This window comes from Misgurnus anguillicaudatus, chromosome 14 (assembly GCF_027580225.2).
Source record: "Misgurnus anguillicaudatus chromosome 14, ASM2758022v2, whole genome shotgun sequence".
Classification (NCBI taxonomy): Eukaryota; Metazoa; Chordata; class Actinopteri; order Cypriniformes; family Cobitidae; genus Misgurnus; species Misgurnus anguillicaudatus.
In genome coordinates this window covers 17,453,148-17,480,905 of record NC_073350.2, presented here as the reverse complement: position 1 = coordinate 17,480,905, position 27,758 = coordinate 17,453,148, and the positions used below count along the sequence as shown (strand labels likewise).

General features: G+C 39.7%; 2 protein-coding genes across 11 annotated transcripts; both read right to left on the bottom strand.

Annotated features, from left to right (window-relative positions):
• Positions 1-638: 638 nt before the first annotated feature.
• Positions 639-20,640, bottom strand: tmcc1b (transmembrane and coiled-coil domain family 1b). 10 transcript variants are annotated; one of them, XR_008638611.2, is made up of 9 exons: positions 20,498-20,640; positions 19,216-19,384; positions 13,713-13,756; positions 12,192-12,950; positions 5,586-6,017; positions 4,968-5,461; positions 4,719-4,854; positions 2,158-2,310; positions 1,656-1,794 (listed from the first exon to the last, which is right to left on the bottom strand). XR_008638611.2 is itself a non-coding variant. In XM_055183863.2 (8 exons), exons 4-8 carry the CDS (start codon positions 12,786-12,788, stop codon positions 1,480-1,482), a joined length of 1,974 nt encoding a protein of 657 aa, XP_055039838.1. In that variant the 5' UTR covers positions 12,789-12,950; positions 13,713-13,756; positions 19,216-19,384; positions 20,498-20,640; the 3' UTR covers positions 639-1,479. The 10 variants fall into 10 exon arrangements, 7 of the variants coding, with proteins under 7 accessions (XP_055039838.1, XP_055039841.1, XP_055039839.1 ...); XR_008638612.2 differs by having other exon boundaries at positions 2,185-2,310; XR_008638610.2 differs by lacking the exon at positions 1,656-1,794 and adding an exon at positions 4,233-4,395 and having other exon boundaries at positions 2,185-2,310.
• A 1,162-nt stretch (positions 20,641-21,802) lies between these two features.
• Positions 21,803-24,137, bottom strand: LOC129427639 (uncharacterized). The gene is made up of 6 exons (XM_055184261.2): positions 23,837-24,137; positions 23,643-23,762; positions 23,433-23,554; positions 23,213-23,363; positions 23,027-23,145; positions 21,803-22,919 (listed from the first exon to the last, which is right to left on the bottom strand). Exons 1-6 carry the CDS (start codon positions 24,042-24,044, stop codon positions 21,915-21,917), a joined length of 1,725 nt encoding a protein of 574 aa, XP_055040236.2. The 5' UTR covers positions 24,045-24,137; the 3' UTR covers positions 21,803-21,914.
• Between the last annotated feature and the right edge of the window lie 3,621 nt (positions 24,138-27,758).

Genomic DNA, 27,758 nt, shown 5'->3' with positions numbered 1-27,758 from the left:
CTGGATTTTAAATGCATTTAACATCAAACCACATTATTAATAACATATATGCTGCAAGAAAATAAACCCTTAAAATGTTTTTAAAAAAAATAATATTTTATGATAGGTTATAACGCTGATGAGGGCTTGAGGAGTATGGATGTTGGACATACTAAATTATTACAAATTACTTTATTTTCAAACCAAGTTTTTTTAGGAGCAACGCCAGTAACATGACTTTGGATATTACCTCTTATATATGAAATATTAGCTAATAATCCACATCATAATGGTGACATCATTGACTTGATTGTATATAAAAAGGAAGTATTTTTACACAAAGACTGCTAAAAACGAGATTAGCTTTTGATAAAGAGACAATTATTAACTTATTGTTTCTTAATGCATAGAAGGTATAATTGTTAAAATATTTTATATGGTACATATTTTACTTGTAAATCAATTTTGTCTCTGCAGTTTATTTAAAAACTGTGGTTTCTACATGTGGATGTTTCTACAGATTAAATGCAATAGTGATACTTCTTAAATTATAATATGAGCTAAACTGTGGCCTAAACATTTGTGTGATGTTGTGCAATGCTACCCGCTCTGTCTGGGCAAATGTCATCCATGACCGTATTTTAACCACATGACCAAGCTTTGCATTTTAAAACAGCATGTTTATTCTTTTCATTTTAAAAATAAAAAATAAAACTAAAAAGGACTATTTCATTGTCGCTATAAGAAACAGTACGGAAGCACTGAGAGTCTTTGAGCATTTCCAGCTCTTCAAGTATGTTCATTCAGTTCATATACCAGGGACTGTGCCTCTATGAGGGCAGGCCAGTGGGGGCAAAGAATAGGGCCTGCTCGGGTTAAGAGCATTCTGGTTCCTTGGCCCAGTCTCTTACAACCCATTCAAATAAAACTCCAGGTGCCTCCAATCCTTCATTCTGCAGCGAAGTCCAAGCAGCAGCAGCAAAACGGTTGTAACGTGAGAAGAGTGACGTCAGGAAAACACAGGAAATAAAAAGAGTTAGAGATAAGAGATGCATGTAAGGAAGAAAAGAGAGATATCAAAAGAATAGGTTATAAAAGTTAGGAGCAACGAGTAGTTATTATGGTATTAAAAATAAGGAGAATAATCTCCATCCAGTGCATGTTAAAACCACTCCAGTCAAGTCAATGCAACACTCTGTAAATTGCATAAATGTACATCCTAACAATAGTTACAACACGGCTTGCATCATTTCCAACAACAAATAAAAGGAAACTCGGCAATACAATTCATGTTGACGGAAAAAGAGCTTTAAAATGTAAACAAATGCACTCCTTCGATGAAAGAAAAGAGAAAAGTAAAAGGTTGTAGGATACGTCCATGCCACTCTTGTGCCAGGTCCCTCTGTACTAAGTGCAACTGAGGCAGTGTTAGTCTCCATCCTCCAAACAAGGCTCTCGACCTGCAGTCCCTTCATGAAGCAACAACAGCTCCCCTGCAGGTCATCTGGGGTTCAGCAGAAATCGGTCCAGGTACTGGGACATGGCTTCCCAGTTCCGCCACAGGAAAGCCAAGACTATGACAAGCAGCAACGTGGAAAGCGTGCGGCTACGCGTTTTCATCAGTGGAACCACACAGTTTGCAACCGTCGAGACAAACACTAGGAGAACGGCCATGACGGCCAACAGAATATTGATGAGCTTGCCGAGTAAAGTGCGTGCTGTGGCGTTTTCCAAACCTTCTAACTGAACCACTTGTTGCTGCTGCTGTTGAAGCTCCATCTTAGAGATGCGAGTTTGACAAGCCTCCAGTGCTTCCTACAGAGAGAGAAAGAGAGGTGTTAAAGGTAATCGAGAGAGAATGATGCTAATGTAGTTCCGGTTAATGTAAGACAAGCACAGCTAAACAAGCCTAATGGAGCATTTTAGCTGCTTTATATATAATAATCCCTCACAAAAGCCATTAAGTGAGTCACATTATAGAAATTAAATTACAGGAATAAATGTTGTTTATCAGACTGATGCAAAATAGTTTAAAGGGGTCATGACATTAGGAATCAGTTTTGCCTTGGTAACATTAACACATCCTGCAAGTTTAAGAGTTTAAAACGCCCTAACCAATGCATTTATGTAATCGTTTTCAAAGAAAGCGAATGAAAAATAGCTGGATTAGTGACGTACATATAGACATATTAACTTTCATATGACCTGCTTGCTCCAGGTCTGCAGCCTCCCCCTTTTCTGCCCCAAAGACACAGCACATCATCCTATCGTTGGCTCCGCCCACTGGCGTTCAATGACTTAACTTCAGTCAGAGCAGCAACTCAAAGGGATCTGAAGGGGTAGTTGTTTAAAATCATGATAAGAAATGGATTGTTATTTTTCGGCGCTAACCTATGTGCCTACTTTACAAGTGAGTAACGTATTTCAATTAAAGGCGGGGTGCATGATCTCTGAAAGCCAATGTTGACAAATCGAAATCACCTAAACAAACACGCCCTTACCCCAATAGAAGCTGGACCTTCTTTTAATAGACCCGCCCCACACATACACAACTCAGGCAACAATGTCGATCAGTGGACACGCCCCTTACTGCTGATTGGCTACAAGTGCGTTTTGGTACTCGGCCCGACTCTCTTTTCCAAAGTGGTTTTCAAAAACCATGCACCCCGCCTTAAAATAAAAAATTTTCAACCAGTAACGACCCGTTTATCAGAGTTTTGAATTACATTGCGCAAGACGGAAGCTGGAGATTTGACAATACGATATAGACACAAGAGCATGTGTGTTAGAAACACGCTGTTATTGTATTGACAATCTGTGTTCATACAGTGAGGAAAATAAGTATTTGAACACCCTGCTATTTTGCAATTTCTCCCGCTTCATCATGGAGGGGTCTGAAATTGTCATCGTAGGTGCATGTCTACTGTGAGAGACATAATCTAAAAAAAAATTCCAGAAATCACAATGATTTTTTTAAACTATTTATTTGTATGATACAGCTGCAATTAAGTATTTGAACACCTGTCTATCAGCTAGAATTCTGACCCTCAAAGACCTGTTAATCTGCCTTTAAAATGTCCACCCCCACTCCATTTATTATCCTTAATTAGATGCACCTAGTCTCAATGATGCTAAGAAAGGTGAGAAATCAGCCTAGAACTACACGGGAGGAGCTGGTCAATGACCTGAAAAGAGCTGGGACCACCGTTTCCAAGGTTACTGTTGGTAATACACTAAGACGTCATGGTTTGAAATCATGCATGGCACGGAAGGTTCCCCTGCTTAAACCAGCACATGTCCAGGCCCGTCTTAAGTTTGCCAATGACCATTTGGATGATCCAGAGCAGTCATGGGAGAAAGTCATGTGGTCAGATGAGACCAAAATAGAACTTTTTGGTCATAATTTCACTAAACGTGTTTGGAGGAAGAAGAATGATGAGTACCATCCCAAGAACACCATCCCTACTGTAAAACATGGGGGTGGTAGCCTCATGATTTGCGGGGGAGGTTTCTGCACATGGGACAGGGCGACTACACTGTATTAAGGAGAGGATGACCGGGGCCATGTATTGCGAGATTTTGGTAAACAACCTCCTTCCCTCAGTTAGAGCATTGAAGATGGGTCGAGGCTGGGTCTTCCAACATAACAATGACCTGAAGCACACAGCCAGGATAACCAAGGAGTGGCTCTGTAAGAAGCATATCAAGGTTCTGGCGTGCCCTAGCCAGTCTCCAGACCTAAACCCAATAGAGAATCTTTGGAAGGACCTCAAACTCTGTGTTTCTCAGCGACAGGCCAGAAACCTGATTGATCAAGAGAAGATCTGTGTGTAGGAGTGGGTCAAAATCCCTCCTGCAGTATGTGCAGACCTGGTGAAAAACTACAGGAAACGTTTGAACGCTGTAATTGCAAACAAAGGCTACTGTACCATACCAAATATTAACATTGACTTTCACAGGTGTTCAAATACCTGTCTGCAGCTGTATCATACAAAGAAACAGTTAAAAAAAAATCATACATTGTGATTTCTAAGTGGGAGAACTTGCAAAATAGCAGGGTGTTCAAACACCTATCCTTCTCACTGTAGCTGCAGGCAGTAAGTGCTTTAATTAGGGTTGGGGTGTAACGATAAATCGCGACACACTAATAAAGCCTGTTTGATAGCGATTCTGAATCGCAAAGGTGATATTATGCGCAGCTCTTTCATGTATTACGACTTTGATCAGTAGGAAGTCTTAAAAGTGGTAAAAACCTTTATCGTTGTGCTTGTGAGATTGTTTAGCTGTCTTTGACAAACACAAGGTGCTTAAAAAGACCGTTTGAGAAGCTGTATTTGTAGTGAAACTGCGTAGTAGCCGCAGCATGTAGGCTGCCAATCATAGAAGTGGGTGGGACACCGAGCCAGCCCGAACACTCTTAAAGGGAAAACACATAAATCAGACTGTTTCAATCAGAGTGGAAATAGGTCATAAATTACTTAAAGGTGTATGTGCAAAAAATCTTTGTGATATTATAAGTACAGCTCAGCGAACTTAATAAAATAATAAAAAGAAACAAGTCATGACCCCTTTAAGCAATACACCAGATGCTCCTCTAAATCAATAACCTTTGCATTAGTGTGATAATGTATCACTAGTACTGCTAGCAATATATCATACTGCATGACTTGCACAAATATTTCTAAACCGCTTACATCATGTATGTTTACATCGTAAAGAGAGAATATGAATATAAGTACTTGTATGTCTCTGGCTCGTTCATAAGACTGATAAGCGATTTTCTCCTCCATGCTGGCCAGTTCTTGCTTAAGGTTGAGGATCTCATTTTGATGCAGCTCTGTTAGATCATTCAACTGCTCCTCTAGGCGCTCACACCTACCATATGCATATGCAAAAAAATCAAAAGTGTGAAGTAGAGGCGTACAAGGCCAATTCATCCTTTCGATTTCAAATAAAAAAGCAATATCATGCTACAGTGTCAGCTATACCTGAATCTTTCCTCCTGCAGAGCCTGCATGATATCTGTGTAATCCCTATGATAGTGAGTCTTCAGGTTTTCGAAAGATTCTTCAAGTCGATTCTGGTTGTCCTTCAGTTCCTGGATCTCATGCAGCAGTGCATCGAAGCCAGAGACCTGGCTTTGCTCCATCGTATTACCCTTTGAACTCGGAGGCCCACCGGGAGCACCAGTGGTGCTGTTTGCTCCTGCTGACCCTGAGGTAGCGCTGGAGCAGTCGTCCTCACTGCCGTATTTTGGGCTGGATTGAAGCTGCCCAGGTCCAGGAGTCCTGGTGACAGCGGTCCCTACACTTGGCAGTGGTTCGTCCCCTTGTTGTTCATCTAAAGAGTCTTTTAAGGAAGAGATGTTGTCTGCACTTCCAAACTTGTTGCGAATAAGAGATGCAAACTCGCGGGGTTTGGACACAACTGCTCCTGCGGCTGAATGAGTAGCCTGGGAGATACTGGAGAGGCCACCAGACACCTGTAAGAAAAATTGATTATTTTATAAAATATGATTTCTCCATGTACACTGCACATGCAAACTTAAAACCTGAACAAACATTCCGGCTAAATGTACCTCTACAAAAAAAAGTGTCAGACGTTACCTTTGCCCCTACATCTTTCAGACCCTGGTGCATGTCACGCAGGACATCTTTCGGCTGGCGAGGTATTCCATTGTGCTCCACCTCTCTGAGTTTGCGATGGTAATGTTCCAGCTTCCTCTGTAACTGCTGGATGGTCTGTGCAGACTTTTGGTTTTTCTTCTCAAACACTTGCTTGATGCGAGCACTCTGCTGTTTGTCTGCGTTGTTGGCCAGTTTTAGGTACTCGGCTACGTTGTCGTCTCTTGACGTTTGTTCGATTTTGATCTGCTCTGTCAGTTTAAGGATCTTCTGCTGTAGCTGAGCGATGGCCTGCTTGGTGCGTTGAGGATCAGGGGTGCCGTCTACTGAATCCAAACCGTACTGACCGCCGTCTAAACCGCTTGACACAGCGTTCGGGGATACCGCTGGGCCAGAAACCTCCAAACGATCTTGCTGCAATTAGAAGAGAGATTTAGGGGTGTGCCAGTATATGTATCCGTTTTATCATTATGGGATAAAGGATCCTTTGTCTTTATCCTTAATGCATAGATGCATAAAATTCTTGTTCATGTTTTCCACATTTTAATTGATGACAAATCAGATAATCTAACAAAGCAGAAAATGTCAAGACAATACCCTGTTTTTTTTTTTTTAGAAACAATGTGGTTATATGTGACCCTTCCTGTGAACAAGGTTCCCACACCTTAGGCTGGGTACACACCAAAAGATAATCGGGCTGATTTTGGGCCGATTTCCACCCTTCCGACAATCCTAGCTATGTCCAGAGTATCACGATGGTTCTACAGATTATTTTATCAGATTGTCCCTTCGCGTGAGGTGTGTTAAGAGTGTCCGAACCTGCTCGGAAGCACGTCGGAGCCGCGCCGATCGCGAATCGCAAATATTCAACATGTTGAATATTTACGATCAGAAATCCTGATGTGTATGGGGAATCCCGAGGACAAACGCGAGCATGCTATTGAGATTATCACGTGAAACGAAACCATATCCAATCAGAAAGCGAGATGAGGGAAGACGGAAGCAGTCATGGCGCAGCACAAAGGCCGCTTCTCAATCCGTAGGTCGCATTTCCAGGCTGCATAGACATCATCAAGACTGTCTTATTTCAGAATATTAACAGTTATAAAATTAACTATTATTCCTAGTATCGTATATTGTTGTAATATACTTATGACTTGCGAATGTAATGCTCAGTTAACTTGAATAAACCAGGTTTCATGACGTATGCAGCCTGCATATGCGACCTCCGCAGGCTACAGCCTTCGGATTGAGAAACGGCCAAAGTGAAGTTGATGTGGACAGCAGAGATGGAGGATCAGCTTGTTGATTTGTGGCAACAGTACAAATGTTTATACAACGTGTCTTGTAAAAATTATTCCAATCACTCTCATTGAAATGTCTTCCTGCATATCGTCCACCATGCTTATTCTGAAGTATCGCGAGATTGAGGGATTTCCTGTGTTCACAGTCGAGACTCTGGTTAAAAATCTGTTTGTGTGTGGTGTGCTGTCTTTGACACATAATGGCACACCACACACTATAAACGGTTAAATCTAGGATTTTTTATCCTCATGTTTGTGGTCTATCACATTTTGACAATCTTATAAGATGTAAAAAATCTTCTGGTGTGTACCCAGCCTTAGTTAACTTTAAATTCAAGGACCTTTCAAGGACTTTCCAGGTCCAATACCCTCAAATTCAAGGACTAAATGTGGGGACACATTTCAAGTGAGAGCAAGGTTACATCGTGTTACCTTTTAAGATACATTGTTACAGTTCCCTTTCGAGGGAACTCACGCTGCGTCACTGCAGTGATACTTTGGGGATGCCTCCAGGGTTATTAAATATTAAATCAGGGTGCGTCTGAATGTGTATATCAAATTCAACCAATTTTTACATAGTTGTGTCTGACACATGAAAACGTCTCGGGTTACACCTCACCGGTTTAACGCCAAAGACAGAGTGACATGGGAGCCAGGAAGTATATCGCTATCTGAAATATTGCCAAAGACGGCGTTACAGGAATGCAGGAAGTATAGCAAGGGAGACGCAGCGTCTCGTTCCCTTCTCAGGGAACAACAGTTACATACGTAACCCGAGACGTTTTCATGTGTCAAACACAACTATGCAAAAAAGCAGAATCAACATTCCCATACAGAAGATATAAGCATTTAAAGTGAACAGTTTAGCACGTGTGCTTAAAAGGCTAGAATTTTTATGATATTATCCTACACTACACAAAGAATCATATGGACTTTTTTTCAGAAAACTTCTTGCATAAAATAGATTTAAGCACTTTCAATGATCTGTATCTATATATGTATATTTTCAAAAAAGATTCATAAACTTTCAGGGATTTTAAGGACCCGTGGGAACCCTGTACACCTAGGTAATTTTATTTTTTTTGTGATTTACAGTTTTTCCTACATAATATAAAGAACATTCTGTGAAAATATAACCGTGAAATCTTTAATATAGACCATGTCAAAGATTGAAATTAAACTTTGATACTCCTAATCTCACAATTAGATTATGAGACTTTAGCCTCGATTTCACAGACAGGCTCACATACTGTACTAAATCATAATGTAACAATTCATATGTACTGCCATTTTAAGCATATCTTATCCACTATAAGTAACAAAGAAAGAAACAACTGGATTATGTATTCTGTAGCTTACGACAAGCAGTTTACAATATGAACAAAAATGCTTTTTCTCCAAAAAGCTCAATTATTCTAATTCTCTTTTTTTTACAGACACAGCAAGCAAAAACCAAAATACATTACCGTTGTTGACAACACAATTATTGGCAATTCAGTTTCAGTGTCGGTCATCTTAACAATTATTGGCAATTCAGTTTCAGTGTTGTTCATCTTCACAGTGTGCCACAAGTGTGACTACATCAGCTTCAGATACAGTAACTATTTGGACTTCTGTACTATGACATAACCCACAGACGTCTAAGATAATAAAGGCATTTGTACAAATAACTGAAAGAATATTACACTGTACCATAATTAAGTTACTTGGAAGATAAAATGGGACCAATCAAAAGTAAAAACTTAAGTATTTGGTTTTACCTTTACAATAATATTTTAATTGTGATATTTTTACTATGACCTCACACTGACATGAACTCTGTCCCTCCACCCATCCACAGCTAAAAGTCAGTATCAGTAATGTGGCCCGCTCATAGATAAGACATCTAAGAATGATCTATGCAGAAAAGTGATTAGAAGATAACAAGGAGCACTGTTTTGTTAAAAAAACTTAAACAATTATAAAAAACTAGTCATTGTTAATGAGTCAGATAATGATAACAAGATGATTTCTCAATAGCCATGCACACAGAGGTATACCTATAGAAACTAAACCATTGACATTACCATTAGACTTTTCCCCTAGCCAGGTCAGTTTATCTGCAAACACGGTTGTTTGTTTAACAGAGTATTTAAGCCTCCTCGTGAGGTAAGCTAAAGCTAAACGTTTTACTGAAAACACATCATGGTACAGTATGCTGATAACTAAATCTATATAAACTTAACTGTGAATCTCTCTGGCACAATTCATCTACGTTAAAACTAAAAAGCGGCACACAGCCCCCTGTGAATCCACATAAGGACCCCCCTACTGTGATAGCCGTGGTAAATGACAGGGTTTATGTTTGGACACTCTTTTGAGAGAGGAACATTCTGGATGGTGCCATTAAGCTCTCCAACAACGAGTGAGTTGAATTAGTTTGGCCGACATCCAGATCCTTTAGTATGTGTGGAAATGCTTAGCTGTCGAAAAAGGCATGCTTAAAAGGATAGTACTATGAACAGTAAGCATAATTCTTGTGCAGATACACATTAGTCTTAGTCAACGTTTGTCACTGTGGAAAAAATACGGCTGGCTATTTTAAGCAAAATACAGCCAGTAACCGAGAAAAGCTGTGCAGAGGAGTAGCTGGTTTTGCAATTATCTGACCTGGGTTTCTAAAAGTTGCTGCACTTGCCATGTAAGATCAATTTTAACCTTTACTGTATCCTTGAGGACACAAGAAAGCAAACAATTACGCTGATCTCACAGAGAAAACGAGATAAAGGCGCTGGTTTTTATATTACTCTTAGTGCTTGCTGCCTACAGAAGTGCTCTGCCCTAAAGTGCACCCTAAGACTTGGCTAAATATAGCGAGGCTTAGAGAACATAGTGACCTGGCACACAATCTTTCTGACCTGTGAAAACTCAACTCGTCCATCCATTCTGGAGATTTCTTTAAGACACACAGAGCATGCAACAGATGATGTTTGCGTAGATTGAAGTCAAATTTGTCTTTTTGATACTGTATGTTCAACTAACAGACCATTGAGTTGTTAATGGTAAAGTGATTACGGGGTATGTGCAAGGCATGCTGGGATAGATTCCAAGAAATGCTGACATTTTACATAAGGTCATTTTTTGTCTGTTAGTGTAATGCATATAGAATCACAGCAAGGTGGGAAAAATAAGCATCTGCGATTCTAATACCAATTTATTACACTGCCTGTTGTCATGACTGAAATCATATGAGATGGTGGTCACCACTATAAGGGCTGGACCAGAATAAACAAATATTTGTAGATGGGTTGGCATTCGGTTTTCAATGTTAAGATTTTCGAATATTCTTTTTATTTTAACATTATTAGCGTTAATGCAAAGACTGCCAAGCAGGAAGTCCGCTTTACGCTCCAGCTCTATAGGTGGCGGCATGACGCTTAGAACCTTGCCACCAAACCCCACAAGAAGATCACACAAGAGCAGTGGTCACCAACCCTGTGGCTGCGACCAAATACCCCCACTTGTTGTCTTGGCCACTTGAGAGCGCGTGCACGCGACAGGAAGTAAGTGCGCAAGACTGTCCCATGTCTTAAAACTGGCAAAGTGCAGTGCCCTTAACGTACACTAAACCCACACTTTTTCGAATACCGTTTCGAAGGCTAAGCGTATCCCGTCATGCATCATGTTCAGGATGTAAATCATGAGACTTACGCCCAAATCACGCAAGATGTCGTGGAAACTTTTAATTGTAAGTAAATAAATGGATTTTACAATTTTTTAGAATTCTGCGTCTGAAAGTTTCAGATAAGTGTAGATAATATTCTTTAAATGTTCATTTATGTATTCATTTGTTATGTGTTCATTTTATTTAAAGCAAACCTTAAAATAAACCCTAAAAAATATATATTTTAAGTTGCCTAAATAGAATATGAATACGTTTTGGTGCAAATTGCTGCCACTACTTGGATAGGCATTTTAACACTTGCTAAGTGTGTCCCATCGGGTGAATGATTTTAACATGCACGCTTGGGATCTTCACGCCTACTAGAACACTTGTGCAAAATACAGGAAATACGTCATGTAAGTATTCAAGTGGTCAAGTGCAAAGACTGCAGGTGTTGTTATTTGGACGCAACCTTGTGTGCTTCTCAATTCTTATTTGTGCATCCTCGTTTCCAAGGACGGAGATTAAATATGAAGTGAAATGGCATATCCTCTTTCCTCACTATGTTAAAAACCCCAAATATTAAACAATAAAAATAAAGTTAAAAACATACTTGAGTTAGAGTTCATAGACTTACTACATTAAAATAAAAGTGCTGTGAAATTAATATGTGTGTCTATACCACTGATCATTTATATAGATCGGTAGTCTATACATAAATATTAAATATACTTTCTGAAACGAGAAATTATTTACAATAATTTTATGATTAACAGCAACATATATGTGTGTTTAAAGATGTAAGATGGAGATTTATATGTTTAGTTGATAAAACACTTCCGCATAGGATACACTTGTGTGTACCAAAATGCCTTTAGCTTTGAATATTCGGTGTTGATTCCTACCGAAGCTTCGAAGCTCATAAACTGATATTTGGACCAGCCCTAACCACTATTGGTGCAAAAAATCCCATTGACAAATGTATGATGCATACAATAAAAAGGGCCCAATGAGGATAGGGCACTCACTAGTGATGGGGAAATGAAGCATCGAATCAAGCACAGTTACTTCCCTTACTGTTTCGAACAATGATTCGAAGCCTCAACGAGGGTGTCGAAAACAGCACCATCTTTTGGTTAATAAAACATAGCAGTCGCTTCTGGAAGAAGCTCCATAAGTGAAGCAACAAGCTGATGAAATTCAGATGAATATTAATATTATGTGTACAAATAAAGCTTAGACAACATGTGTGTAAATGGTCAATATAATAAATGTATTTACTCATTCAAGTGTGGCAAAAATTTCAGTATTATTTAATAAGAGTTAAAATTCATACGATTCAATACTGTATTTTATTGAATAATGTTAACACGCACAAGTATATGTACATAATACTATTTATTCAGTATTATGTGGGACTAAAATGTGAATAATAAAAAAAAAACTCTGGGGTGCGATCGTTCTGACACGCAAAGCGAGCGCGCACGTGACTGAACAGAAAGTGAAGCTTTGTTTGTCAATGGTCACGTGATTTCTACGTTAACAACACAAGCTTCGAATCGATGCTTCATCTGGCACGCCCACTTTTGCTCGACACAAGCTCCGAAGCCCTGCTTCAAATGTAACATCACTAGCACTCACCCGTTCAGACTCCTCAGTGGACTGATACCCTGAGGTCAGCAACATGTCTGCCAAAGCTGGGCTGCTTGGTGTATCTGTGGTGGAAGAGGATCGTGGCCGTCCCGCCTGCAACAAGATTTCATGGGTGCTGCGCCTGTGAATCTGCGGGCTGCCTTTCTGGGGGGGCTCCGTTCCCCCCCCTGCTTTGCTGCGCCGGCTTTGCAGGCTGGTCCCTCTCTTCATCATGGGGGGGCCTCGAATCTGCTGCAGCACACGGCTCAGAGCTGCGGGGGGGGCGGAAGCGTGGGGGTCAGAGTTAGGGGCGGCAACCGTAATGGCAGGCGCTTCCCCCAACTCTGGCCCCGCATCTAGGGACTTAGAGATGGGGCCTGTGGAGGAAGAGGTGGGGTCATACGGCAAGACGGACGAGCGTCTGCGCTGAGGTTGGAAGAGCTGCTTCAGGCCATGGCCCAGCACACCCATGTTCTCCAAGGCATTGTGGGTGATTTTGGACAGGGCATGATCAGGCTCGGACGCCCTTCTGCTCACCTCTCGCTCTGCACAACCACCAGAATCTGGCTCCTCCACCCCAGGCTGCTCGCTACCACCCTGATCCATCGGGAGGCGCAGACGTCAGCAAAGAGGTGGGGTCTAGCTAAGCCCCGCCACCACCAGCCCTCTGATAGGCTGATTCAAAAGCCAGGGAGCAAAGGGTGGCAGCAGTCAGGTGGACTCTGAGAGCGTACATGCATCTGCGTTTTGGCGTAAAGTCATGCTCGTCTACCACAGAAGGAAAATAAAATGGATTATGTCATGCAGATGTAAGCGATGGAACAAAAGCAATAACTACATACAGAAGCGTGATGGTTGGTTTAAAAACAAAAAGATGTGGCTGATATTTTGATCTTGGATAAATTACTGACAGTGATGGCAGGCACCACATGTTTAAGTTAAATCCACACCTTGATGGTTTTGAGCCAACCAAATGAAACTACATTAGCAATATCACAAAACGTCTAGCAATCTACAGCCATGGGTTGCAAGCATAAATGTGCTAATTTCTGAAATGCTCTTTGGGTCTGTGGGTCAACTGTTTGACAGTTTATGTTACTACTACAGTATTTTTCATAGTTTGCTCCGACCCATTAAGTGAAAATCATTGCAGAAATTTTCTAATAAATCACTATAAAAACCTGTGGATGAAGTTTAAAGCATAAGCACAAAGCTAAGGCAAGCAGAGGTTTCAACAGGATGATGACATGGTGATGGTTGTTAAATACAGAAGTGAGTTAGGCAACGGGACAAACTCTCCTTGGAAGCTGAGGCAATACTAGGGACCAAAGCAGCCTTTCAACCAAGCAATTATTCCATCAAGCGTAACCTATCTGATACTCGATCCAGTTTGTTTGTTTGTTTAATTCAATAAAACAAGCGTAGCGTTCTAGAAATCCACACACATTTTAGGACATCACATTCTAACCGATCAGCACAATATAACAGAGTAATACCAAAAGTGTTTACAGTAAGATAAACTCCTCCTACCATTAGTCCAGCCTGGCCTCCACTGGCTCACAGTTCAGGGATTGCTGTAAAAGAAAATGGTTGTCAATATCATCCTCGACTGACACATAGGGTGTGTTTATATCAAGTTTATGATAAACGACTAAGGCATCTGCTGTTTTGAATGGACATGGTTGAGCAATTTCCAGGAACATTGTCATGCCTGGTGATTACATCATTAGATCATCATCATTATGTACATTAACTGATTGTGTAAATTCTTCAAATTTCTTTATTGGTGTAATAACTTTACAAACCAAGCATGCAGGCAAACAAACATTCAAGGCACATATTGCATAGTATAATGCAAATTCTAAAATAAATCCCTTTTATTTGTCAAAATACAAACACATTTAAATATTCAGGTGTATTGAATCGAGAGTCTAGCGTTCAGGGTTAAGATGGGCCTCAGATAAAGAGAAAAACAGCCTGCCGTAATCCTCTTTATTCAGCTTACTCAACACACATGAACCCTTTTACTGCAGTACAACGGTGCTCTATATAAATTTCAACTCTTAAAATCAGTGGCTTAAATCATGAATGTTGACCTCATTTCACCCTATTGAGTGTATTGGGAAACATGCAAATGATTCTTAACCTTTCCAAACAGACAGCATTGCCAGAATCATCTGAATGTAAAACCTGACCACACCAAGATCAGTCGCCATACATGGTTAAACAGAAAATGTGAAGTATGTCCAGTGACTCAATAATACAAATATTCTTCTTCTTAACCGAGGGACCAGTGTGAGATGGTTTTGGGAAAGTTGATTGAACTGCCCTTAATCTATTAAGCCAGTTCCTATTACCACTTAAAATGGCAACAATGGCTTGTTTTCCAGCAAACATGATGTTACAATAAACAGATGCTTTCTAACTTAATGAATTTTATTTTTTGTAAAAAAAAACTTGGAAGGGATAGTTTACTCAAAAGCGAAAACTTTGTCATTATTTACTTACCCCCATTACATTTGAAACCCTAATGTCTATCTTTGTTCTTCAGAACCCAAAAGCAGATTTTTAAAAAGTGTTGTTTGGATAAAGGCCGAAAAATATGTAATTTTTTCTGTGTACGCGAAGGTCTGTGTATAGTGCATGTGATGCAATCTATGGGATCAGACCGTGGGATTTTCAAAACTCTGCCTAGAATGTAAACATATTTTAGTAACACTATGCAATAAGGTACTATGTATTAACATTAGACTTTCTACAATCTTAAAACCAATGCGTTAAAACAACACATCTCTGTGTTATTTTTGAAACAACACACTTTATGTTGTTTAACACATCTTGTGTTGTCCCTTTTTTATTGATTTGAACACAAAATCCAGACGAATGACACAATGTGTTAAAATAACACACATAATGAGTTAAACAGCATAACACAAAACAATGTGTTAAAAATTAACACATCCTTTTTCTTAGAGTGTACGGAGGTGGTATGAGTACGGTTTACTTTTGGTTACCGGTATGGTTTACTAAAAAACGTGCAGTGTGAACACAAACCACTCCAGGCTCCAACCGCTTCAGTATGTGTGAAGAGCTGCATGTACAAATGAACATATGAAAAGTTAGGTTCCAAAACGCAATAAATAAAGTGACAAGAAAACCACTTTTTTCTGTTACAAACTTTCGCATCTTTAGATTATAATAAAATTAAAAATTCAAATCCATATTTTGATTTTCAAAGATTTATTATAAAAACTGATTTTTTTTCCGCAAAATGTGGAAGTTTTTTTCAAAATGCTATACATTTATCGAATCAATATATAAATGTGCACTCATCTTTGCCATGTTATATTCATTTAGTTGACTAGTGTATATACTGATTAAAAAAATAAACATTAATGGAATTAATCAAAACACTTACTTTGTCATATTAAGAACACTGTCATTGCTGCTGTTATCCTTGGGGTGTCGTCGCTGAACTTTTTCGTCAGCGAACAACTGTAAAATGTTTTGGTCCTGCTAGATTTTCATTGACTTCGAGTAAAATAATGGAAAGTTTTTCATAAGATCCCTTGGGGTCAATGTGTTAGCATAACAGAAGCTTGATGCTGTCGTGTGAGAACAAGCAACAGCCGGCATTTTTCTTTCGCCCGAGTGCCTCTCACGTAAATAATTAGATTTTGATGGCTTCCATTTCTTCCCCGCCACAGAAAACCACCACAGGTTTATCAATGCCATCAAAAGTATTATTTTGTTTTTGTTTGTTGATCACAAAAGTACAAAGTAGATGAGGAAAACTAGGATTTCGTGTGTATTCAACATGCCGCCATTGTTGTTTAAAATGCGCGAATTCAGTGGTGGCTGGTGACTTCTTTTTTTGAAGCGCACGATGCAAAGTTCGTCACAACATGTATGTAGCTTGTTATGTGTGTGGTTTGTCATTTCAAAATATGTGTTCTACGCTTTGAGAGATCATGTGTGCATCACGTGTCATGCCAAAATAAGTGCCTGCTGCCTTGAACTTGAAAGGAGACGCTTGCATGTGCCAGATACTCGTACAATCTCATGCGTTTTCAGAGTTTACTGTTAAGGGAGTGCCTTGCATGTATTAAGGGAACGTGAGCGTCTCTTTTATCATAAACGGTTTTGACGCGTCTCCAGCAGGCACTTATTTTGACAAAACACGTGATGCACACAGGATCTCTCCACACGCATGACACATATTTTGGAAAAGGGAACCACACACGTGACAATCCGAACACTTATTTTGAATTAGCGCATCCTCGGAAGAGCAGTCACGAACCGCCACTGGCGGAATTGTGCGCTGTGATTTGTTGAGCGGATTTATTGCATTCTGCAGAGGAGGAGGACTGTCATTTATCGCGTTTTGGGGGAAATAGGGAGAAAAGATGACAGAATAAAATTGACCAGATACAATACTGATTTTGGTGGTAACTAATTTTTTTTTAAATGCCGTTTATCGCGTTTTGGAACCAAACTCTTCATATATTTGAACTCGGACCACTGTGTAAAGCTGGTCGACACAATGATGCCAAACAGCATCAAAGCAATTTGAAATCACTGAAGCAGTAATTAATGTGGCTGAACATTGTTGTGAGTTTGTAGTGGTTGCGCATGATGTTTCCATTTTGGGAATTTGCTGTGATCGGATTAGGACGTTGAAATACTACGAGAGTGATTCATAAGCACTGTTCTCAATGTCATAATAGCGATTGGTCTGTGCAATAAGTCAAAAACACTCGTTAGCGCTGTGCCTAGAATTCATAACAATGTCACCGGCCAACTTCAGAACTACCGACTCACCAGTATATGACACGCCACTTCATGACATAATTTTAATCAGATTTATGGCTTCTTGGTTACACAGATGGTTATTTAATTTAGACAGAGTTTGTTGCTGCACACTGTTGACATTCAGGCTCTGTGTAAGCAAGACAAAATGCTGAGTTCAACTGTTTTTCTCACGTTGTCATACCAGAGCTTTGAGAAAAGCAAGGCACGAGTTGAAACAACTTTTTATTTTCCATGATGATGCAGTGCCCTACAAAATCATCCTAGAACACTTAATTCTTCTCATATAGAGCTTGTCAGGCCATCTGGTGTAATCATCCTTTTATTTTCCATCTTGCTATATATAGAAGAGGAGTATAGGAGTAAATGTCCTGAAGACATGTGGATAGCACTGTTGTTCCAGTTGTTACACATTACTATAAAGTAAACATCCTAAAACTGCCTTAACAAGACTTCAGACAAAGATCGGCACAGGACAAAACTTTCATCAAATAATAGATAATAATATTTTAATTAGTTTTTCACCAAACCCTTTTGTATGCCTTTAGGACACTTAAAATATACGAGTGGAGTAATTTGTTTAACACTTTTGGGTTCTTTAGAAGCAAAAAAAAAAAAAGGTCACTATCCACTCCTATAGTAACCAGAAAACCCCAAATAACACTTTTTTAAACATCTGCATCCGTGTTCTCGTTTAACATATAATGACATACTTATTAGCACATTTAAATAATAAATTGCTTTATTTATGTACTAGGCCAGCTGAGAACCTGCTAAACCTGCGGCCCACACTTGAGTGCAGTAAATAAGCCTGACCTTAATTTGTTGAGAAACATAGTATCCTTCAGATGTGGGAGTGGCACAAGACCAAGGTGACACACAGCGCCGTGAATGAACCGTTGTGAAGCTATACTCGGAAAGAAGCGTTGATGTGTCTGTGTCCTACATGCATAATTAAATGGACGAGTGACAGAGTGACGCAAATGCCTGGCACAGCTAACACAATCATATTCAACACAACAGCAGTTTAACAAGCCTAGCACACACCCAAAACCACCCTGGGGTGCTGTCACACCAGTTACTTAATGTGTTAAAGACTTAAAAAAATATATAAATATACATAACAGCTAAAGTGACTTGTGTGAGCAACATTTTTGTTACCAGCTTTTCTAGTGTGCTAAAGTAGATATTTAACTCTCCTCCATCTTTCAATGGCAGTCCAAGTCACAACAAAGCAACACAGGCATATCAGTGGACAGACGCATAGCTGTGAAACGTCGTATGTGACGTGTTAAAAGTTTAAGTTTGGTCAACTTGGCATTAATGGTGTGATTCTTAGCGATGACAGTGAATCAATTCAAATTTTCATTATAGGCATTATTACTTAATGATTCAATTTGATTAAAAACAATTCCAAGATACATTTTTACAATTGTTTAAAGCCCTAATGTACCTCAGGCCAAAACAAAACAAAAGAATGAAGAAGAACAGTTTCGGTTTCTTGTAATTACAATTACATGGAAAGTAAAAGCAAGAACTACATTTCAGGAATATTTAGGCTCCTGGGAGTGACCAGAAATGGGAGGTTCTTTCAAAGCTGTCATGTCACATTGTTTAAATTTTATAAAGAACACAATCAACATCAAATAAAATACATGATCCTCTCACAAAATTATAATTTGCCAGTGACAATTCTTCTAGCATTTCTCCTCTCACCTCAACTATTGTAATTTACCATAGTTTATCTGTTTCTATTTCAGAGTTATGGGATAAAGCACCTTCTTAAGGACATCAAGCCAAAGTCATTTACCATTCTTTTGGTTATGACTGGACTGGCAGGTGACCTCATAAAGGTCTTTACAATTACAATTATTTTAACAATTGCTGCAACAAATGTTGCATGGCATGCACAAACAGAAACACTAAACCCCTATATATTAGTTATATGTTATTCTCTCCACTGCTTTTTTCCTCAGTCCCGTTTACATAGCTTCCCAAGGTCACATTACTCAGTGTATGCCTTTGAGCAATAATACGCTCTACTACATTCAAGACATTTAAAAGACTCAGCACATAAAACCACAGTTGTGTTATGTCTTCATGCATTTATCCGTCTGCATATTCTGTAATTTAACAAATATAGGCTATCACTGTGAAACAAGATACAAATTGTTCTTCCTGTGCCTGAATAAAACAGGTGATCAATGACAAACATAGCTCATACCTTCTGTTCCATTCATCAGCAGGCCAGTTCTATCTTCTCAACATAGAAAACTGATACTGTGGACAAATCTATGAGGTAATCCAAACCGGTCTTCTGCACATAGACAATGAATCAGTGCTGTGTAAACCGTCCACTTGACAGTTCAGTCAGCTTGCCCCTCACAAACATGCTAAAATAAATAAAAATACATGTAATTCAGTAACGCAGTCGTGTCACATAAAAATGTGTGTTTAAAACATTTATTTTTACTGCCTAATAGCCGTTGGACTCGACGTAGAGCGCATGAAAACATGCTAAACAAGTCTATTCATGCAAGCCATTACACCACTATTAACTAACTACTACATTGAAACTTGACGGGTTGGTTTAGGCTGGATGCGGGGTACACGTCTACCTTTATAAACCCAAAATAACGAGTGCCACAAATTTCAGACGACGTGAAAGCGGAAAAACACGACTGGCTATCGTATAAAGCTAACTGACGCTGACATCTCTCGCCGTTCCGTTCTAACTCGAGCTGTCATTGACAGATTTCAGAATGACATGCAACACGGAGGATTAAAACATTAGTACAAACCCATTCGACTATTTCAAACTAACCGACGGCTGAATTAATCCCATCATTTTTTAGAAATGACCCTTGATGCGGTCGCTAGCTGAGTTAGCTGCCAGGCTAGCTGGCGGATGGACAGTTTACGCCCAAGCTAATACTATTAAATGGTCGATACATCGGATCGTTGCAAATAATTATCAACAAAGACCGATAAATCATCATAAATACTGCCCTTGCCACACTCAGGACATTCTTCCTTCGGCCATCTCTTAAAAACCGGGTGTGAACTACATGATGTTATTGCCTGTCAAAGAGATACAAATAGGCATCCAACATCATCAGCATCTGATCAAGCGAATGGGCTTGTTTGAATGGCACCACGCACTACGAGTGGATCTCATATCAGTAACGTTTAATGAAAACATGTGATATTTTCTGAATATAATGGTTTGGCTGTGTCAATAATATATGTTTTTGATGTTGTCCGACCTGCTGCACCTGATCTCGCGGCGTACACGAGCATACTAGGAGGAGAACATCGCGCGGCTAGATGCTAACGTCACACAGACCGGGATCAAACACCACAAGCTAAAACCGACTAGCTAACACAAACCAGAAACAATGAGCGAACTCGAAGCCTGGAATACAAAATACGGACTAATTCGCAACATATTAACATTGTAGGTGTATTGAATGCAAAAGTGTACATAATTTGAGGTTACAACTTACATGAGCGCAGAGACTGACTTGTGCTGATGTCCGTTAATTTCTCCCTATGGCACACTCCCACAGTGACGTCAGCGGCGCGCACACAACGCGTGAGCGGCGGCAGTCATGCTGTGCGTGGCACACATGAAGGAACCCCCATACAGCAGAACTTGGTTGTGTATGGATCAATGACATGACATGCATATTTGTGTCCAGGGACATTATTTACTATAAAAATAATTTGATACATTTATGACATGCGTCACTTTATTCTATAAAACTTATTTAGTTTAAATACATTAAGTTATTTTTAATAAAGTGGCATCTCAAAGATGTAAAATAGCAGGCGGGTCAACTGCCTGTACAAATTAACAGTTTAAAAGTGTTTAAATAATTCAAAAGAAGATGCTTTTGCATTATTTTATGTTAAAAACCTTTTCTATAAACAAATGACAAATATCAGTTGTTGTGATGTTAGGATAATTGAAAATTTTAATGTTGGATGTCCAACAAAAACTACAATTATGGACCCTTTTAAGTATAAACAGCAAAAAATTGCATTATTCTGTGAACCCCATATGATCTTTATGGCTGAATGAAGGTTGTAGTTTTTTCCTCAAATACTGAATATACCCACTTTAATGTAATGGGTAGGCTTCCCTGTCAGGTGGTACACAGAAAGATTGCAATTATATCAAACACGTTCAAGTACATTAACGAGTCTGATATCACAGGCCAAAGCTCATTCCAGCATGCAAGTAGTAAGATAAATGTAAATTCAATGCAGTGGTCAAGTGGTAAAAGCGATATGAATGCCTCCAAGTCAGTCAAGTAATTTTAATAAGCTTCTAATTTAGCTAATAATTTTAGTTTTAATGCAAGCTAACATTGTGGAATTCTAGTTTCAGTTTTCGAAAGTTATTTTTAATAGTACATTTTTAAACCAAAACCCATTTTCACATAGCAAAACTGTGTGTTTAAGTCCTGGTGTATACAGGTATCTCCCTGCATTACACAATGATTGGTTGTACTACAAAAACCTACCAACTACAACTGACTACAATGTGGTTCAATAAACTAAATGTTGTTCCTGAACTAAACTGTGCATAACATCCAATTAACCCATATACAAAGTCTTGCCACAACAATGAGGCACATTTTTAGTTTGAGTCTACAGTAAAAATTTAAGGGAGTAGTTGATTGTAAGAAAAGGTAGCAAAATAATGAATTACTTCTGCATTAATGGTCTAGAAGGGCACAAGTCAATCACATGATATCAGAGAGAGACTAAATATACTGAAATCCACATAAGACAAAACACCATAATCAAGTCACAAAGCTTTATTATACATGAACCTGAAAAGAAACAGGGAGTCACTAATCTTAATTCATTACTAAATAAAAGCTACTGGACTGCTTTACTTAAAACTCAACAGCTTTATCTGCGAGACCTGTAGGAAAGGGGCAACTGACCGCTAGACACAGATCTACGGCTGCGAGCAAAAACTGAATCCTTCATGCCCCAGTTGCTTAAGGGGTAGTTATCTGCCAGCAGCAACGGCCAATTCGCTTGTTTAGGGCCATAGAATGAGTAACCTGGGTACATGTCAGGCTGGGCAGCAGGATATTGCACACCCTTTGGGAGATCAGCTGGTGGGGCAGGCATTGGATCAGTTGGCAGTGTAGGAAAAGGGTAGCCTGGGATGATGGGAGGAAACTTTGGCACTCCATAAGGGAGGGGATGTGGAAAGGGTTCACCTTTGGGGAGATTGTGAAAAGGATCAAAGATTGGTAGAGGGAACATCGGTTGCTGGGGAAGAGGATCCTGAGGAGCCGCTGTCGTAGTGGTAGGGGCTTGGGTAGCAGGCACCTGGTAAGGATACCACCACCATGGATTTCCAAATGGGTAGTTCTGTTGCTGGGGAAAAGGATACTGAGGAGCTGCTGTTGTAGTGGAAGGGGCTTGGGTAGCAGGCACCCGGGGAAGCCACCACCATGGGTTTCCAAATGGGTAGTTCTGTTGCTGGGGAAAAGGATCCTGAGGAGCTGCTGTTGTAGTGGTAGGGGCTTGGGTAGCAGGCACCCGGGGAAGCCACCACCATGGGTTTCCAAATGGGTAGTTCTGTTGTTGGGGAAAAGGATCCTGAGGAACTGCTGTTGTAGTGGTAGGGGCTTGGGTAGCAGGCACCCGAGGAGGCCACCACCATGGATTTCCAAATGGGTAGTTCTGTTGTTGGGGAAAAGGATCCTGAGGAGCCGCTGTTGTAGTGGTAGTAGCCGCTGTAGTAGGTGCCGGGAGATACCATGGTCGTCCATAGGGAAAAGGATAAAACACCTGTGGACCTTGAGGGTCTTGAGGTACTGCAGTTGTAGGTGGTGTGTCAGGGCATGTGAGAATCACTTCATGACCACCATAGAGCATAGGAAGGCGTCTTTCAGTATCCTGAGAAATATTTTTTTAAGTAATGCTTCCAGAATTTAGAGTCAAAGTTATAACAGGACCATGTAAAAAGAAAGTCAAACACGGATGACAGGACTGCTAGTGCTTACCTTGATTTCCCAACAAGTTCCCTTAAATGGTGCATTGACAACCAGAGCACCATCAGCAGTATCCAAGGTGAACATGCACTTAGAATATGCTAGTAGCAGAGGCTGCCATGATCCATCAACTGAAAACAAAAACACTCTCAAGAACCACTCAATATTTGTTTATATCACTCAAGAATTAAGTTATACCTTTAATCTTAACAATATCAGATCTCTGTTCAAGTGAGATAACCATTCCAGAAGGGAAGCAAGAAACTGTAGGAAGGGCAGGAGGAGTCATCGGGCATGACATCTGCACTGGTGCCCCCAGTATAAGCAGAGGCAGAACATAACTGCCACCCTGTCAGAAGAGGGGAAGTTTATCAAAGATCCTTTTGCGGTCTTAAAATAAAGCTACTGAATACTTTACCTGTTGTTTGACATGACCACAACCACTGTAAGGAGCAACGAGTGAAACATCCCGGCGCACCCTCTTCACAGAGTAACCACAACTGGCTGGAATCTCAGACACTGGCACTTTAGTCCCATCTCCTATTTAAAGAAAATATTCAGAATATTGTTGTATAAGTTATATTACACAAAACTATGACAAAATGAGACACAAGCTGAATAGGGTTACCTCTATCAACAAGAAAGTGGGGCATTCTTGGTCCAGGAACACGCAGTGTCATAGCATCATCACCACAGTGCACAGAAGGACCCAGATGTTTCAACTTGGCCTCAGCAAGATGAAATTGTGCTAAAAAGGCAAAGTAATAAACTTCTTGCTCCAAATTTAAAAAAGAGCCAATGCAAGTTTCCAGATTAACTTACCTTCTCCATGTTCTCGTCTTTCATCTGTATCATTTAACATTTTACTCTGAACCCCGTTGCCAATAATAAGTCTCCCAAAAGTGATTTTACTACTAGCAGTTGAATCATACGGAACATCAATGTCTGAAAAGGCATCCCGGCCAACTCCTAAAGAGCTCACTACCATCACAGCCATTGTGAAAAGTAAAAGATACTTAACCCACGGCATCACAGCAGTGGTATTCCAGTCAACTGTGTGACAAACCAATTCAGTAAGCAAAAGATCCTAACTACAACGGTTCATGATCTCACTAAGACAAGCTATGCTATTTGTACTCCCCTTTTGTACTCAATCACTTGATAATTATCCTGGTTGACCAATCAAATCTGTCAAATCATTCCACACTTAGCTTGTTAATTTCACCTGTGTCTCATTAACTTGTGAGTATTTTTCGTTGGTTTGCCAAACCGCCATAAAACACCAGAAGAAGAAGAAGAAGAAGAAGAACTTGTTCAGCTTATACCGGAATTCTGTTTTTTTTTTTCTTTTTTTCTTTTTTTTTTCCATAATGCATAAGAAATGAGGAAATGGAAATACGGAACAGTAGGTGGCGGTATGTGCTTAGTTCACCAGTCCGCCAGAAAACGAAAGAAGAAGAAGAAGAAGAAGAAGAACTTGTCAAAGGAAGTACAACTGCAATCGTGGGCCTTTATTAAGAAGTTAACAAGTAAAAACCCTCATGGTCTTTATGGTTAAATTAAGTTTGTAGATTTTCCTCACATACTAAAAAAATACAGGTTTAGGCTTCTTTGTCAGATGGTACAACCAATGTGAAAATAGAATGTTGCCATTTTATACAAAATGTTTTGAAGTTTATTTATGAATTTTATATCACAGACAAAAGTTTATTCCAGTTTCCAAGTAGAGGTAGGTTAAATGCATAGGTTAAAAGTCAATTTCAGACAGTGTTGTAGTCGAGTCACCAAATGTCGAGACCGAGTCGAGTCTCGAGTCCCAGTGTTCGAGTCCAAGTCCGAGTCACCAAAGAAGAGTCCGAGTCGAGTCCAAGTCGAGTCACCATTACCAGAGTTTGAGTCCGAGTCGAGTCTCAAGTCCCCAGTGTTCGAGTCGAGTCTCGAGTCCCGTATTCGAGTCTGAGAGTGCCTACATGTCTTCACTCTGGGACCTTCAAAAAACTGATAAAATGTATTAAAGAGGTTCTACATTAAACAAAAATGACACCACTGTCACAATTGCAAAGGGAGTTTATTTACTGATTTGACATATACACTTTGCAACACACTTTGCAACTTTACGACGCCATCAAAAGCATGTGTTTACTTCCATTGTTGTGAACTTGTGATTGAGAACTAGTGTAGAAAATTTACAAATTGCATGTTTAATCATGCTGCATTTTGTTTTGTTTTTGAGGAAACAAGAGCAAACAACTGAGTTGGCATTGAAGTCCATTAAGAAAACATCCTGAAATGATTTTCTTTAAAAAACTATTTATTTTCCACTAAAGAAAAAAAGATCCTGGATGGCAGTGGGAGGAGTACATGATTAGGAAATTTCCATTTTTGTGTGAACTAATCCTTTAACACTGTATTACAGAAACCAGCATTTTACAGGACACTGTATTTTAAAGATACTTAAAACGTAAAAATCAATACGATATGCAGAGAGAGAGAGAGAGAGAGAGAGAGAAAGAGAGAGAGAGAGGGAGAGAGAGATTGTGTGGGTGACCTTGGCACAGTGACTAGTAACGTCTGTTGATAAACTTAAAGCGTTATCAAGAAAAGTGGCCAGATCCCAACGGAGATAGAGGGGACGAACTAAGCTCGTACCAAGTGTGGCCCTGTCCCAAATGGCGCACTTCATGTGGACTTTCGGTCTCGTGGTCTTAAATTGCGCCTGCTCGCTTAGTCCATGAGTCCATAGGGTGTCCCATCTGTCATTTTTATGCTTTGAAGCGTGCTCATCACACCTCCTTTGCCCCCTTGATGCGGTCTTAAGCGAAGCCCGCACTGCAGCAGGCTTCACGCACTTTACCAACCCAGAAGTCCTTGCAAAAGAGCAATCAGACCAATCAGACGACGGAAGGGAGGAGCTCACACTGACGGGCAACTTCTCTACCTATTTCCGGTGTGACGCTCGAGTCTGTCCCAAAATACAACTCCGTTGAACCCACGTGGACTCGCATCAAGGGTCCCTAAAGTCTGGACTACGTGATGTCATCAAAGTGTGGACTCTGAGGAGGACCACAAGTCCGGAGTGTGCCATTTGGGACAGGACCGGAGTCGTATTTTGGGACAAACTCGAGCGTCACACCGGAAATAGGTAGAGAAGTTGCCCGTCAGTGTGAGCTCCTCCCTTCCGTCGTCTGATTGGTCTGATTGCTCTTTCGCAAGGACTTCTGGGTTGGTAAAGTGCGCAAAGCCTGCTGCAGTGCGGGCTTCGCTGAAGACCGCATCAAGGGGGCAAAGGAGGCGGTGAAGAGCACACTTCAAAGCGTAAAAATGACAGATGGGACACCCTACGGACTCATGGACTAAGCGAGCACGCGCAATTTAAAGCCACGAGACCAAAAGTCCACATGAAGTGCGCCATTTGGGACAGGGCCAAGGACGCTCTCTCTCTCAGCTGGTGTTGTAAAGCTTCCGGTTATACTCAACGGCGCGAGTCTCAAATAAGTGCAAGGACACCTCCCAAAACGGACGAGATGTTTAAATAATCAGCGCGTTGACTGTACTGTAACTGTAGGTAATCGAATATAAAACCAACACGAAGTAGCGCTTAACATTAGTATAGGTATGCTTGAACAATTCGCCCTTAAAAAATTAACCATAGTTTTACTATTGTTTGTGTTGGATAATATAACCACACATTTACCATAGTCTCACTAAAGGATATTTTAAGTGAAACTATAGTAATTAAAATTTTCCAATACCAAAATAACTGTACTTCTATATTAAAACTGTAGTATTTTCATAATGTTGAACAGCAATATAGCTAATAGCAGCCGTTTTTCTATGTTCAGAAGTTTAAACTTTGAGGATATTCTATATTGATCTGGTTTTATTTATTACATTGTCTTCATTTGGTACATGTACACTGAGTGATACTTTTTTACTTCTTACAGAGTAGCAAGGCTTTGGTGATTTACACACGTGACATGAAAATAGGAATTCGTGAAACACTGAGCAGTTTCTGATCCATGTCAAGATTCATTTCCAGTGAGCTGGTTGTGCTGAAAAATTTGTGAGACTTTATGCCTTCAATTTGTAGAATGTTTTAGGTGTTTAATGTTAAACTGTTATGAGGCATTGTTTAAATGTTTAAGTGTTTAAAGTAGTTTCATAAGCTCTTACTTCGTGTGAGAATGTTAAATTCAAGTGAAATTGTGATTAACTTTGGGTGAGGAACTATCCCCACTTTTATATTGGTGTTTTTGGAGATATTTGTAAAATATATTTTCTAAACTTTTTATTAAAAATAATTATTTTCTAATGTCTACTGTGCAATTGTATGCAGACCATTTCTGTATGTCTACAATTTTAAGGTATTACAAATAAATAAAAAATGAATAAAATGTTACAAAATAGTTTGTGTGTTTCTTTTTCTATTAGGACAATGGGAAATAAACAATTCAGCATGGTTCCTTACCAATATCATTTTACCAATATACATTTTCAGATTGGGTAAATTAAAAAAAGAATGCTACCACAATTTTAAAAAGTTAATTGGGCAAAAAACATGGTTTCTTAATTTCAATTGGCTCAACCTGTTATTTTCTATTGAGCTAATGTTTAAAGATCGTTGCCACAATTGATAAAATTCCATTCACAGAAAATCTATTGGCCCAAGTGAAAAATGTCAATGTTACCAGTCACTAGAAAATTTTGAGTTAGGGAGGCAATTTTTTTTACAGTGTGAGTATGT

Coding starts and splice junctions, on each gene's coding strand:
- tmcc1b (XM_055183863.2), bottom strand. CDS start 12,788: ATGGATCAGGGTGGTAGCGAGCAGCCTGGGGTGGAGGAGCCAGATTCT. Junction 6,018..12,191: donor CCACTGAGGAGTCTGAACGG/GTGAGTGCTAGT, acceptor TTCTAATTGCAG/CAAGATCGTTTGGAGGTTTC. Junction 1,795..4,718: donor AACGAGCCAGAGACATACAA/GTACTTATATTC, acceptor CTCTCTCTGTAG/GAAGCACTGGAGGCTTGTCA.
- LOC129427639 (XM_055184261.2), bottom strand. CDS start 24,044: ATGCCGTGGGTTAAGTATCTTTTACTTTTCACAATGGCTGTGATGGTA. Junction 23,146..23,212: donor TGATATTGTTAAGATTAAAG/GTATAACTTAAT, acceptor TTTTGTTTTCAG/TTGATGGATCATGGCAGCCT. Junction 22,920..23,026: donor GAACTTGTTGGGAAATCAAG/GTAAGCACTAGC, acceptor AATATTTCTCAG/GATACTGAAAGACGCCTTCC.